At 43.3% G+C, this 16095-nt stretch overlaps 1 protein-coding gene across 1 annotated transcript in view; it reads right to left on the reverse strand.

Annotated features, from left to right (window-relative positions):
• Positions 1 to 636: 636 nt before the first annotated feature.
• nrn1la (neuritin 1-like a) overlaps positions 637 to 16095 on the reverse strand; it is a 54298-nt gene continuing 38839 nt past the window's right edge. The window contains exons 2-3 of the mRNA XM_070908117.1: positions 14620 to 14770; positions 637 to 937 (exon numbers count right to left, since the gene is read on the reverse strand). Of these exons, the coding sequence (XP_070764218.1) occupies positions 637 to 937; positions 14620 to 14770 (452 nt within the window). The remainder of the gene's footprint in view (positions 938 to 14619; positions 14771 to 16095) is intronic.

Raw genomic sequence — 16095 nt, forward strand, 5'->3', positions numbered from 1 at the left:
CCATAGTCATTGCCAACAGAATTGGGGACTTCGACTTCAGAGACCAGGGGTGGAAGAGAAATGAAGAGTTCGCAGCACCTCACATCCACTGAGTCTAACTGCGAGTTAGGTAGCGAGCCAGGTATGTTAGATTTACACAATTATCAAATGTTTCACTCTGTAAAGCTGACAAACAGATGACATCTGGCCTCTTCCTCACTTAGTTTACAGGTTTATCAAGTAGGAGGTTATTGTTTCTCTCCTATTACACTCAGGAAGACAGACTCCCCCTGGAACCATCATGTACAAGCTCATACTAACTCAATGTAGGGGGTAGGGGATAAAGACAGATGACATGAGGCTGCGGTATGCATCTGTTTAACTATGTATGTGTTTGCAGGCCTGTTTGTACCGCGGTTGTCTATCTCTGCATGAATTTTGTGTGCGTTTCCAACGGAAGGAGTAATTAAAAGGCAGAGAATATGCATGAAACGGCACAGGCAGTTTAAAGATACATTATCAAAAAGACTGCCAGGCATCTGAACATGCAGTTAGAAATATTCAACCCCTGGCAGAACAGAGGAAAAGAAACTGTGGAAAGTCTATGGACTTACAAAGTTTATATCTATTCACACTAGTCCCATTTCTTTTGGGTAGTTATACCCAAAACAACAGCAGCAGCAGCAGAGGAGACAGTAGCATGAGAAGGTGGAGGCAGCCTGCCAGATGATCAGCGCGCCCTCTTAGAGACTCCTGGTTGATCTCTTCCTGGTTGGGTGAGTCGTACGGAGAGACCGAGGCCGCCGGGTGGTTGTTGCGGTTGGAGCACATGTCGTAGAGGTTTCCGGAGAACTGCATCTTCTTGGATTCTTGGCGGAGAGATTCCCAGACAGCTGCCGCTTCCTCCGGACAGCCGGCCATCGCCACGTTGGCGCAGTCATGGAACTCATCCCATGACCTGAAGAAAAGAGGAGGAGGAGAGAGATGAAGAGACGTGAGGACACCGTTAGGTGTGTCACATGACACCAAAAGCCAAAACTCGCAACCGACCCAAAACCAAATGAGTAAAAAGGTTATAAGAAGTCATAACAGCAGTTTTGCACCGGAAAATAGTACAATTCTACACATAGTTTTGGTACAAGAATATTGGACAGCTTGAATTACCAGGGGCAAAGTTCCTGTGTTTATGACAAATGGAGGTGGTGGATGATGGGAACCTTAGTCCAGGCAAAAATCACTGCAGTGGAGGATGAGCCCTACTGCAGGTCAGCAAATATATTTCAGATATTTCAGATACCTATCATCAGGTATTTAAATGTTTCTCATTTAAGTCTGCAGCACATCTTTGAAACCACTGACAATTTTTTTTACTAAAAGTCATAAAAATATATTGCATAATCCAAGTGGCTACCATGTCTAAACACAATGTATATAAAAGTTTACCTTGCATTATTTGTGTGAATTTGACCACTGAATTGTTTTTGCATGGCTATATGGACAATGCTGTTCTGTCTGTTGTTCTGTTCACCACTTTGGTCCATACCGAAATATCTCAAAAAGTGTTGGATTGATTGCGATAAAACTGTGGACCGACATTCGTGGTTCCCAGAGGATGAATCTTACTGAATTTGATGACTTTCCCTCTTTTGCCGCCTTCCTTTCATCCTGTTGAATATATCAACATCTATACGACAGATTTGCACAACATTTTGTACGGACATTTTTTCAGGGTTCCCAGATGATGTTTCCCATTGACTTTGGTGATCCCCTGACTTTTTCTCTAGCACCATGAGGTTGATGTTTGTGGTTTTGAGTGAAATGTCCCCATGACTTTGGTACAGACAATCATGTTCCCCTCAGGATGAACTGTAATAACTTTGGTGATCCCGCAATTTCTAATTCCAATACTTTGGTTTATGACCAAATACCTAAAAACTGTACAGCTGTACTTTGTGTTTAGTGATATGTGTTGTCATGTGATATATGAGCATGTTAGCATTTAGCTCAAAGCACCACCGTGCCAAAGTACACCCTCAGAGAACTGCTGTGTCATGTTTTCCCTGACAGTCGAATATACAACTTGCCATAGATGTGTCTTCGCTTCATTGACTTAATACACAATTGAACCACAACTAAAACCCAAGCCGATAATCTCCTAGAGACACATGATTATCCCGACTAGTGTATGGTCACATGATTTCACTAATGAAGATCGAAACACACAGCTCTGAAAATGACGAAGATGCGGCGACAGTGAAGCATTAGCCCTCTCACTGAGTCAGTTCAAAATCAATCTATTTGTTTGCTCCCTTGACTTCTTTTTGCAGTTGCCAAGAGACCATCTGCTGATCTTCACTGCTCCGAGAGCAAAGGTCGCCCTGTGGGTTAGACTGAAACGTGGAAAAAACCTTCATTAGTTCAGGGAATGGAAAAGCTGTCATGAACTGGGTGTTGGTTGAATCACTGCTGTGTTATATCCATCAGAAGCAAAACAGACTTTTGAAACACTTTCTTAGACCTGAGCAGAGTAACAATAAGGAGGGGGGAAAAAAAGGAGAGAGTTAAGAAGAGGAGGAAACGATGATGAAGGGGAGACAGAAGGAAGTAATCTCTCTTGGATATAAACATCCTTTTTTTTTTTTTTTTTTTTCTTCAGTGAAACACAGTATTCAACTTTATTCCAATAACCTTCAAGCTCCACATCCAAAGCTGAGTCTGTCTGACTGTAATTGGCTGCTAATTCTCCCTCTCATCATCAATGTGTTGACTAAGTTGTCTCAGAGGAAATACTGGCTGAGTGTTAACTAGAAGACGAGAGAGGGAGGGCTGGTGGAGAAAGCAGAAGCAGATGGCTCTGTTCGAAATTTGCCTGACACGAAACACTTATACACTTAAAGCACTTCAACACAAAAAACAGAAAAGTCCATATAATTAATACCGCGATGAACAGCAGGCCGCTTTCCAACTTTCATAACAGAGAAGCGATGTGCTTGTGTCAGTTATTACTACAAGGTTAGATGAGGCTGCAGATTATGTTAGGGTTTTCATAAAATTATTTTACAATTTCATACATTTTAGCATGAAAAGATTATTAGAAACGGCGGCTGTTGTCTTTTTACTGCAGCAGCATTGTGTTTGAGCCGTGCCATCAAGCGTGGATTTAAGAATTTGAGGGGAATTATGAGACAGTAGAAATACATGTAATACATAAATGAGAAGGTAACTAGTTGAAGGGCTCTGGCGAAATCGTTAATTGCATGACTTTTCACGAGGCATGTAATGTAACATTTCATTGTTGAGGGTTAACTGCCATTTTACTTTACATTTACTTACAGCACGGCCTCAACTCTCTCTCCCCCAGCAAAAAAAACCCCCTACTGACTATTTATAGGGTGTTCAATTAACACAAAGACTGCTTCAGCCAGTACCAAACAAAAGTGGGTGGACTACACCGTAAACTTATAATCAGAAAATCAAACACCATTCACGAGCTTACGCCTCAGCTCATTAACCCTTCCGAGTGGGTCGTTAATGGTAAATAATGACTAAAACATTACTTAGACTGTGTGAGAAAAACAAAAGAAGACCCCTCCATTTGGTCTGACCCAATGATGTCAGCCATGACATCACCAACACTGTAAAAATCAGAAAATGCTGGGTGGCCCCCTCCCAAACATTAGTCCAGCATGCAGGGCCCAAACAAAGGAACAAATAATGAAACCCTGTTCAAAACTTGCAACTCAGATAAAAGTAACTGAAACTAACTTGTGACTGCGTGTTTGCTTTAACCTACATATGCTTTGATGTGGACTGTAACTTAATGCCAACGCAAACAAACCCGGGAGAGTAAGTGATGCAATGTTACAAAAGCAATGGTGAATAATAGCAAAATGAACACGTGTAGAAAATGATAACGTAATGTGTAAGATTAACCTAGAAGGGACAAGCGGTGAGCAGAACTCTCACCGGCTTCGTCACCCAGACACAGCGCATCGCTAGTTCAATAACCCGACTCCGTCGTATTGGTATAAACATTGAAAGCCATTGCAGCCATTTTGCCAAGTGAGACCGATCCTGGCTGTGAGAAATTCCTGACATCTCCTGACTTGTATTTACGTCTGGAAGGCTGACGGGAAATCTTTCCTGATGGGGCTGCTCGTACACTCGGTCTGAACGGGTATGTACCAGGCATCATCATACGGGCGTCACATCTTTAATCCATGTAAACACGCAGAAATTAAACTAATATCGAGCATCGAGTTTGATGGCTCCTAATTTTCCCACTAAGTGTCACAACTGTTCCTTTTAACCATTTACGCGACATGTCTTTCCATAACACAGCAAGAGGCCTCTTTGCTCAGCGGCAGTTCTGAGCGAAGGTACACAGGAGAGACAAAGATCTAATGTACTGTTGTTGAGTCCAGCAGCCTCTGAGTGCAGCAGTTCATCACTTTTGATCCATTACTGCAGTTGGTGAGGGATTGATCACCAGAATTTAATTCAGACAAATAAGATCATGACGGTCATGATGGGTTGGGACGCGCTCCTTTGTTGCAGTCCTACGTCGAGATGCCCTGAAGGCGTCCTTGCTAATCCTGCGAAGTGTAGCTGTAATTCTCACCGAGACTCAACTCCTGAATCACAACTCTTACAGAACTCATTACAGAAGCAAGAAGTGACAACATTTTCTCATTTTGGAGGACTTTCCTTGTCTGAACTGTGTGTCATTTTGAGGACATTTGCTTCTGATCATAAGTACAGAAATACACACACACACACACACACACACACACACACACACACACACACACACACACACACACACACACACACACACACACACACACACGTTTATATCTCCCTCTGACAGATTCCAGAACCCATCTTCCCTCTTTGCTGCCACATGCTGTACACAGAAATCATTTCTTTACATCCAATCTTCAGCCACTTATTCAATGAATTCTGTGACTGTGTCGACTCGGCGAGGAAGGCACACTCATGAACACTCCCACATGCAGCTTTGTAAAATGAACAGCCACCGTCACCGCTGCAGGCCAGGCCTCCCTTGATGACTCTGCGTGTGTGTGTGTGTTTGGCCTGTGTCCAGGGCTTAAACACTCCAGTGGTCCACCTCTGACAGAGCGCTGCTGTAGGAGGATGGCTGCTTACCTGCTGCTGTGGAGGAGCAGCTGATGGGGGGGGGGGGGGGAGGGGAGCATCTGGCTATCATCTGTGTATACATGTTTGTGTGTGTGTGTGTGTGTAAGAGTGCGTCTACGAGACAAGAAGGATGACAAAGTTAGAAAGAGAAAGAGATGTTGCAATGTTTTTTTGTTTTTTTTTTAGTTTTCTGGTGTGCATGAGTTTGTCTTCCTGCAGTGTGTGTGTGTGTGTGTGTGTGTGTGTGTGTTTGGGCGTAGGTGTGTGGGTCTTCACTTAAGTCACAGGTGGTGCAGAGACAGCAGAAACACAGTGAGGACACTGACAGACAGCCAGATGCTTTCACAATAATAAAACCTCCTGAGAGCGTGTGTGTTCTGCAGCTAACATGCTGCTGCTGACATCCGAAAACCTCCAAACCCCAGTTCGGAGCGTATTTTTCTATGTTTTTTGACTGGAAATGAATATACGAAGCCATATGTTCATCTGGATGTTGCCTACATTTTATGGCTCTGTGTCACAGGATGCATTTACTGACATCTGGGGTAACATTTCACACTTTTAGCTCAACAAAGTTGTTTCAGGAAATTGGAGAGGGCAATCGAGTGCACGTGATGGAGCAGCAGCATTCAGAACAACATGTCACCATGTGTAAAGGAAGTTCGACATTTTGAGGAAATACACCGTCTTGTCGGGAGTTAGATGAGAAGATTGATACCACTGTCATGTTTGTACCATAAACATGACGCTGGAGCCAGCAGCCGCTTAGCTTAGCTTAGCATAAAGACTGGAAGACAGGGGGAAACAGCTAGCGTTACTCTGTCCAAAGGTAAAAACCCCCACGCCTACCAGCACCTCCGAGGCTCACTACTTAACATGTATCTTGTTTGTTTAATCTGTCAGTGGAAAACGATGGTGTTGTGGGGGGCTATGTGCTGGACAGTTTCTTGGCTGGGAGCAGTGACTCCCCTCAGCAAGCCCACGGTGACGACAAGATAGCGTGTTAATCAGTGAGCTTTAAACCAGGCAGACACTATACAGATTACGCAGATTAAGCCAGGCTTTAGCCCTCGGTCTAATTTTAGAATCAAGCCAAATGTCTGCCAGATCGGTTGTTGTTTGACGTGTTGCGGTTTTTAGCATTTCCACGGTCTGATCTCCCTCGTGGCTGCTGTGCAAAGATCTGTTACAAACTGTAGTGAGCTCGTTTTCATGTTATTGGAGTCGTGATTACAGGTCGTGGTCTTGACTGAGACTGCTGTGATATAAAACTTTCCATTCATAGTAGAATAGTACAAAGTAACGCTGACTCTCTCTCTTTTTGTCAACATCGTTGAGGCCATCTAGTTTGAATTAACTTTACTGCAGGCCAATTGAAATGCGCTGTGTGAGTCAGCACAATGTACCAGATTAGTAGAAACGCAGAGAGTCTGCGCAGTGCTGGTAGGCCGATTTTTACCTTGCAACAGAGCCAGGCTAGCTCTTCCCACCTGTTTCCAGTCTTTGTGCTAAGCTAAGCTAACTGCTGGCTCTAGCTTTATACTTAACACACGGACATGAGAGTGGTATCGATCTTCTCATCTAACTCTCGGCAAGAAAGTGAATGAGCGTAATTCTCACGATGTTGAACTATTCCTTTGAACTTTGATTTTGGTGAAAATCAGGAGTGGAAATATTTTGTAAGATGTTTTTGTTGTTATTACCTATGTTCTCTACTATTATCATACACTACATCGTGACTTTTTTAGATTCATTTTACTATAAAGTCATTATAGTGCTAAACTAGCTTAGAACATTCAACAAAACAGCCAAGCTTCACTATCAGAGCTGGAAATAACACAACATGGATGTTAAAGTGATTTTTATCTAAAGCATCAGTTATGCGGCTCTTTTTTTCCCCACATCCTGCAGGAACCTCTGAAAGCGTCGTGACGATTCTGTCCAAGGCTGATGTACTAAAAGGTTAAAAAAAAATCCTGACGCAGCCTTTTAGATCCAGCGAGTTGCAAGAAGCGAAGAAATGAAAAGAATTCAGCTATCCTGAGGACGAGTTTGACAAAGCTTTTCTATTAAAATCATCACACTTCAGCGGCAGTGGCCTTCATCGGGTTTACCGGGTTGACGTGCTTCAAGAAGGCTTCCTTCACCTTGTTGAAGAAAAAAAAACTCCTGCTATTTTCCACTCACACAAGACTTGATCTATATTTTGCAGTTGCAGTATCTAAGTTGTGTTAAACAACATGTATAGGCTTTTCACTTTCTTATATGAGACAGGTCTTTTGTGAAGATGACGGAAGGAAGGAAGAATGGAAACGCTTCCTTCTTGCCCCTTTAAATCATTCCTAACTCTACACGATACCCAGATAGAGGAGCAGAACTTAGGGATGTGATGGCGTCTTTGTTTGGCAGCAGTTTAAATTCCGACTGCTGCATCCTCAATGAGCTGTAGCGAGGCAGGAGTAGGAATAAAGACGCTGCAATGAGAGGCAATGAAAGCATGAATGGCCTTATCTAAATCTGTAGAGAATAAAAATGTAAAGGCAAATCAATGGGCGGCCGTGAAAGAGGACTGAGTGAAAGAGAACCTAATCTTGTGGGGGATATTTCTAATGTCACTTTAGAAAATATTTATATAGTAACTCGTGATTTTGCTGTGTTGTATTAACACCTTGAGTACCTCATGGCGTACCCAACGACATCTTAGTATTCATTTATCATATCATATAATAAGTTATATGATACGGGCTTATATAAGTTCTTTTGAGTTCATGGTATTTTTCTCATGTGATATCTGTGTAATAGTATATGATGGGGACTGGGATACAAACACACACACACACACATCAGGATCATGGCATTGTGTAACAACCAACCAGAATAACAGCAGCTGCACAGCCCACTGCGTGATATTGAATAGATTTTTTACAGAGCATAATACAGAATACGATAGAATTACATTCATGCAACACTTATGGGGTCCTGACTACTGCTCGTGAGAGAGATCGTTTTAGCGATCAGTAGACTGTAACCAAGGAAACACATGACACATTTTACCTTGCTCCTCTTTACACTTCACAAATACTTTAGCTAAAAGGTCTGAACGACCTGAGAGTTTTCTCAGTGTTATGTTGCAGCTACATGCTGTCATTCAGAGAAATCTCTTCAAACTTTGAACACAATACTTTATTTTATTTTTTTTTATTGTTTGTGCATTCTGATGTATTCGAAAATACGTCCTGAGTCCCTCTTTGGTGATTCGGTGTCTTTGATTGAATATCCACACTCTCGCGGTGTTTTGCCGCAGCGGGTTCAATCGACATAATAGATCTGGATTTTCTATCATGAGAGCTCCTCATTCACACGTGTTTGTTATCAGAGGAGCTCATTGTCGGGTTACTTAGTAAGGATGCGCCTCTTCCCTGCTGAATAGTATCAGAGTTTCTTGAAAGCAGTGGGAGGAAGTCAGGTGACAGTTTTATAGAGAGACAAAGTTGGGGTGGATGGATGGGACAATAAAATGTTAGGAGACAGATGTTCAACGTGACTGCGATCATCCCTTATTGAACCGTAACCCAGTCCTGTAGCCAGATGGCCTGATAACCCGTTCTATTATTTTTGAGTCCGTTCATTAATCATTGTAAACGATAATGGGAAATAATGGAAATATTGTCAATATTTACTCGGGCTGTGCCCGACTCAGAATTTTGTCAGTTGAACCAGATTTGGCTGTTTAATATGAATATTTCGACTATTTGTTCCTTTTTTTCAAATAGCCTATCAAGCAGCGCTTTCTTAAACTGTCAGATTTTTGAACGGGGTTCGGCGGGACGTTCAGGGTGTCAGCGATGTTCACATAATATAGGAAACTAGTCAAGTTGCGAACTACGCTACCGACGGATCAAAAATGTGCAACAACATTTTTTGACATTTTCCGACACAAGATATCAAACAAAAGCCAGAGACTAGATCGTATTAAGTTGCTGTCAGCTGTAAATTCACCACTTGAAGAATCTCAGTCGACTGATGGGTGTCAGACTGATGGTTTGACTCTCAGACTTTCAGGGGGCAGCCCTAATATTTACGTTTCAGAATTCAGATTGATTCATTTTCTCACTGAAATGTTGTGAGAGGCTGCTGCAGCTGTTGCGTCATGATCCTTATGCAAGATTCTGTGATTGTGATCTTCTTGCTAAACCAATTCATGCATGCAAAGTATTTTTAATTTAGTCAAAAAAAACAAAACAGCATTACAGTTACACTTTGTTACATTTTTGTGCAAAAGACTTTCATAATGCCAATGCAACACAGTAAGTTACATCCTGACAGCACCATATGGCGTTATGTCAGTGAAACAATATGACAGCATAAAAACGACATAGTCACCAAATGTATCAGTGTAACTACACTGAGAGCACAGAGGTGTCACTCATTGGAAAAGCACACTTGTAAGTGCTGCTGTTGGTTGAAAGCTGGATTTAGAATGAATTTTGGGTTTCATGGTAGATAGACCGTCTGAATCCGGTCCAAACCGTCCTGCCACAACAGATCTAACCAGAGCGATGTCACGCCATCAAACTGATTTAGTTTTCAACAGTGATTTGTAAAGGTTTTTGGAAGGAACAGACAAATGATGTTGTCATTATTTACACCTAAGATGTTTTTTCCTACCATATAAGCCATATTTAGGAAAAGACTCGGCCGTAGCCAGGATTTTAGAAGCACTTGCGACTGCCCTGCACCTTCACCACTCTCAGAAACTGTGACCAGACACAAAAACTAATTGTTTTTAATTACTTAGATTTGTATTTTTTATTCAGTTAACTATTCAGTTGTACTATCTGTAATTCCAAAGCCTTCTCCAGTTGGTCAGTAATACAGTTCCAGGGGAGAACACTGAAGTATTTATGTGTTTGAAATTATTCTTTTAAAACATACTTTTTTATAAAACTCACACACTGCCACGAATCACAGTTCTTAAGAGTTGGAGGGATTTCACCTCGAATTTGATCTCAGCTACACACCTGTGAGGTTCCGTGACTGCATCTTGGACGGTTGTGACGCCATTGTGTTGACAAAATCTGTCCACAGATGGACAGACATTTCAACACCACGCAGAGACCAATGTGAATGGGGAAAAAAAAAGTCTTCTCTGCACTCTGGTGTCTCAAGCACGTATGTTGGCGTCACATTCACAGCTTTAACAAGTGATTTTAACCATTAATAAACTCATTAGTGATAACCTGTAAAGCCTTTATAACTTTGCCGTACTGTAAAGTGCTCCCTATTGTTGCACCTGAACCTCACCTGTTCTTTTTAAAGCTGCAGCAAAAAGGTTACTGTTTAATTCCATTGTGCCTAATTCCTCTGTATCTTTAGCCCCAAATATTTCCTTTTCACCTCACCTACTCTGGATCCGCGGTGAATGATTGCAGCTGCATAATGCCTATTGTGAAAATGAGGAATAAAAGCAGCGCTGCACTCCTGGGAGAGCTCTGACAATGGAGCAGCCTTGGCCTAGATGCAAATCATAGCCTCTTATTCAGACTACACTGTAAGCATGCGCGTGTGTGTACGTTTGAGTGTGCGTGTGCTTGCGGATCTTCAGAGGGGAGAGCCATGCTACCCCCTCATTAGGTGGCTCTGATAGAAGCGCTAAAACCATGTTCCTGGGTGGGAGGGGGGGGGGGGGGGTTGGGGGGGCTGAATAGAAAAACTGAGTGGAGGGATGGAGGGAGGTGAAAGAAGAGAGGGGGAAAGAGAGAGCCAACAAAGAGGAGGAAGAAGGACAGAGGGATGGAGAGAGCGAAAGAAAGAAGTGAGGTGAGGACACAGGGAGTGTAGATTGGGGAGAAGTGTGTGTGTGTGTGTGTGTGTGTGTGTGTGTGTGTGTGTGTGTGTGTGTGTGTGTGTGAGCTCTTATGTCCCTGCATTACGCAACACTCACACTAAGGTGGCCGGGTTGCAGGATTAGTAGTTTAATTGGTACCTCAAGGAATAGAAGAGACTTAACAACAGTGGAGTGGTACCACGGGTGGGCTGCAGGGCCATGGTGACACGCACACACACACACACCCAAGTTGTTATTCTACTGGGGAGGAAATTTTCTTGAACCATTCCCATACCCTTATTTTAAATCAAAAGTCACGGTTAAAACCAAACTCGTTACGCGTCATTGTGTAGGGATAAAAATGATGCCGAGAAGAGGAACAGTGAATGAAACTATACTTCATGCTAACATTTGCTAATTAATGCTAAATACAAAGTACAGCTGAGGCTGATGGGAACGCCATTCGTTTGGGGGGGGGGGGGGGGGGGGGGGGGGTCATCAAAGTAATTACAATTGAGGGGACATGAATGCCTGTAGAAAAAAAAAAGTCAATCTCAATCTCACAGAGGAAAAGTCAGAGGATCACCAAAGACATTAGGTTTCATCCTCTGAGGACCACGAATGTAGGTCGAAAAATGAATGGCAACCCATCCAGCAATGGCTGAGATATTTCAGTCTGGACTAAAGTGGTGGACGAACTGGACTGACACTGCCGTCCAAAGAGCCACGCTGCCGGCATGGCTCAAAAAGGAGGGCGGGAACCAGGAAAGGAGAGTCGAACCAGAAAGTAAAGTAAAGCTTGAGCCAAGATATCCGTGAGATGACTGGTACTGCAAGGAGAGGCTCACACATACACACGGTCCTCACAGGAGGATAGATTCAGAAGACCTGCATTAGGTTTTCCTCTAGGACTAGAACGCCATGCTTTGTAAGATCTCTGTGAAAATGTGTCTTGAACAAAAAGGAAAATCTTCCCTGGAGTCAGGCACGGTGAGCTGAGCAACAACACCTCCCTGTGAACTATCTGTTGTCTGTAAGCTGTATTACATAGAGCGTGTGTAGAGCGCGTTTGCAAAAGCCCCATTCATAATGTAGCGAGGAAAGAGGGCTGCATTAAAGAACTACTTAACCTGTCAGCTGTGCAGTGCAGCAACTTTATTTGTGTAGCGTCTCCTTTGACCTCTTCGGCTGACCTCCGCTGTTCCCAGCATCTGTGTACAGTCTGCTGTGATGATTCTGTGCACTTCAGGAGTTCAGTATGATTTTGGTACTGTGCTAATTTCACTCGACAGAAACACTGCTCTCAGATCAGCGATCCTATTCTGAGACCCTTCACCCATTAATGGCTCCTTTCCCTGGTCGAGAGGATGCGACTTCTCAGGAAGATGGATGGCAGGGGCATGTATAAATAGAGTGGTGAGCGGAGATGACAGAGAGAGGGAGGGAGGGGTGATGGATGGATATAGGATGTAGAGAAATGGAGAAAGAAAAGGTGGGGAGGAGAGAAGGGAAGTGAGAGATGTTCTGCATGTTTAATCAGCGTCATCAGGCCTCCAGCCGAAACACCGAGAGGCTGCGAAAGAGAGCTGCAGCGTGAAGATATGCTCGGAGAGGAGAGGAGGCGGCGCTGCTAGGGAGTGTGCAAAGTTAAAATCATTAATTAAAATTATTTTTTTACGAAGAAATCAGTATATCCTTGGTATATCCTAGTATTTGGCTTACTGGTATTTTGTTTGCCACAATATCTGTGCAAGTGGGAGCTCAAAATTGTTTATCACTTAAAGGACAAGTTTGGCATTTTGGGGAAACACACTTCTTCACTTTCTTGCCGAGAGTTAGATCAGAAGACTGATGGCACTCTCATGTCTGTGTAGTAAATATGAAGCTACTGCCAGCAGCTGATTTACTTAGCTTATCACAAGGACCTGGTGGGACCAGTAACTTCCCGATGGCTCCGCTAGTTGCCAGGCAACTGGTCATGACCAAGAAATAGTCCGGCACATAACCCACCGTAAAGCATTTCTGTCGTTTTTACACCCGCTTTTTGTATGTATTAATAAAAAGAGATAGAACGTGTAAATTAGTGAGCTTTAGAGGCGCTGGTAGGCTGATTTTGTTGCCTTTGGACAGAGCTAGAGTTTCCCCCCGTGTCCAGTCTTTGTGCGAAGCTACAAAGCACCCACCAAAGCTTCAAATTTAGACATGAGAGTGGTATCAATCTTCTCATCTACCTCTCAGCAAGAAAGTGTTTCCCAAAATTCCGACGGGCCACACAGGCAGTTAACTAGCTGGGGAACAGATACTTCCTGGCTCCTTGTGTTACACTATGTCATGATTTAAATCATCAATGTGCACAGTGCTGAGGCTACAGGATCCGATTCAACGGTGTCATAGGAAACAGCCACTCCGAGGCCTGAATCCTAGACACTGTTCCCACAAACGTCCAAATGTCCAGAAATCGTTTTATCCACTTTTGAAAAGGGGAAAAAACAATAGCTGTGGCATCATTACAGCTCATATTTGCTTCCACTAAAAGTGAGGACTTCATGGTGGAGGTTAAAACCACTGAATTTGAATGTAGCATTTATTTTTTTTTAACACCAGTGTCAAATTAACCGTGATGCAATTTGTAGAAAACAAATGATACACTGAACAAGATAAACACGTTGGAAGCGATTTCTCCTTCAACTTCGACTGACACCTGGCAGCGCTGCGGCAATCTAGCAGTCATGCTGCATAAATCACTGTAATCGTTCTGTTTGTGTAAATGAAAGACTCAATATCCCTCTCATATAGTCCTAGTCGGTGAAATCATTTCTTATCTTATCAGCGACTTTATCACAGTCCTGCGATGCGGGCTTGTCAAAGACACATCACGAGGGGAATTCTCAGTGGCAAATGAAAATGAAAGAAATATCAGCAGTCTTGATGTCACTCTGGTGCGCCGGCATCTTCAGTGCCATGCTGTTGATGACAAGGAACAAAGGTACTAACCGCAGCAGTGTTCTCTTATTTACGTAGGTGACAACACTGAAGAGTCTAATTCAAAGCATGTAGTAAATGTAACAGACCATGATTGACAGGCTGTATAGACCACTAGCATACACAACACAACTAAGGCCCTGACTCCCCTTTACAACAGCCATGAAGCTTTAATGCAGTGGTCCGATTTGTCTATGGCGAATTTACTAACGTGCCTATTTCAGTGAATATTATTCTTATGACTGCATGTGAACAGGTCATGGGTAAGTCCAGTCCAGAGAGGGATTAGAGAGCCAAGACTTCGATCTGTGGTATTGTCCAGATGTATGGTCTGGGCGTGCCCTATTGATATCAGATAGCAGACTGACTTTGTGGAATTGTAAAATGCTTGTCTCGACTTTTCTTTCCGAAAGGCTTTGCATACTCAGTTCCAGCTGGGAGAATGTGTACTGCTTTCCCCAGAGAGCTTCTGTCTTTGTTTTCTAAACCGTCTCTCCTGAAGTAACTGAATACTCACTAATACTGCCCTGGCTGCCCTGTGGGGTTTAGAAATGCATATTTGAATACCGAAACTCTGCAGACTTTTATTTATCCGACTCAGTGCTTTGAGAGTGTGTGTGTGTGTGTGTGCATTGTAATGTGGCACTTTATGTGTGCGATTACACACTGACCTGCAGATGGAGTGTATCTCGTGTGTGTCTTCGTCCTTGCGGGCGCTGTCCGTCAGACTGTCGCCCAGAGCCATCAGACACTGAGCGAAACCCTTGTAGATGGAGTGACACCTTCTGGCTGACGCTGCAGCAACAGGGCACGGGCTCAGCACTGGAAAACACACACACACACACACACACACACACACACACACACACACACACACACAAACAAGAGATGAACTGAAAGTTGAACTCATGTAATGTGGAAATGGGAAATCAATCAGAGCAGACATCTCAGTGCAGCAGTTGACAATAGATGTATTTCTGTTTGTCTTTGTTAATGGCTGCGGCTGTTGCACCAGAGGTAAGAAGAGACAAGTGTGCAGATGGAAGAGTGCGCAGAGCGCTGCCGTCTATGCAGCGTTTTGGTTTCAATGATGGACTGAGAGCTTGAGTATCATCCGTCATGCACGCAGAGCCGCAGACAACATCTTCAATCCCTTCCCCTCTCACTCACTCAGTGTTTAAAGGCCGCCGCTGATCGATTTCTCACATCAAAGATGGGACGCGCCAAGGCTCGTTGACCAGGAAATAGAAATGCAACAGGGGAAGAAAAGTCCCGGTCCAACGAATATATATCCTCAATGATGACCCAATCGCCCAAACTGGCTAAAGCTGGGAACACACCTTAAGTTTACTGGAACCATCGACGTCTCGACAACCCGCACAAAAGGACCATTTTCACCAATAGTGAAAGCACAACAAGCGGTTTCTTTAGCTGCGAAATGCTCCACCATGTTCACCAGCTAGTCGCTAACTTTGTCTGTCTGCTGTTTGCCGCTGAGCAGGTAGTGCACAGAGAGTTTTTAAAAGCCCCTTTGCTGGAAAAACAAAGCAAAACAACAACAGCTGCAGCCAAAAAACGACACAGAGAGGAGCTGTGACTGAATTAAAACAGTCAATTATGGGTCAGAAAATCAAAACAATGAGATGAAAGACGCGGGGGCCGAGGGGAACTGCGGAGTGAGGCGCTAATTATCTGTGGGCTCGTCACTACGAGTGAGCCCCTTCCCACATTACACAGTCTTTTGATCCATAGTTAACATTAAAATATTGATTATTGCAGCTTTAACATAAAACAATATATATATATATATATATATATATATATATATATATAAATGCAGTGCTCTACATGCATTAACAACAGAAACCCAAGTAATGTTTTAGAAAAAGGATCCAACCGGGAGCAACAACAACAAATCTGTCAGGTGTCAAGCAGCTCAGGTAGCATCCTGTCAGTTGTCAGCGTGGATTGTCAGGACACTTGCTGAAGGAGAACAAGCAAGACAAGGTGTTTACCGTCAGTTCTAAGTACATACAAAGATTCGGGTAGGAAGTGGCGGGCATGACAGTCTGGGCTTTGGCAGGAGAGAGGGGAATCAGATTTGTATGTTGGAGATGCATTTTAATGGCAGGCGTCGGGAAGTAATG

The sequence above is a fragment of the Enoplosus armatus genome, chromosome 6 (assembly GCF_043641665.1).
Source record: "Enoplosus armatus isolate fEnoArm2 chromosome 6, fEnoArm2.hap1, whole genome shotgun sequence".
Classification (NCBI taxonomy): Eukaryota; Metazoa; Chordata; class Actinopteri; order Centrarchiformes; family Enoplosidae; genus Enoplosus; species Enoplosus armatus.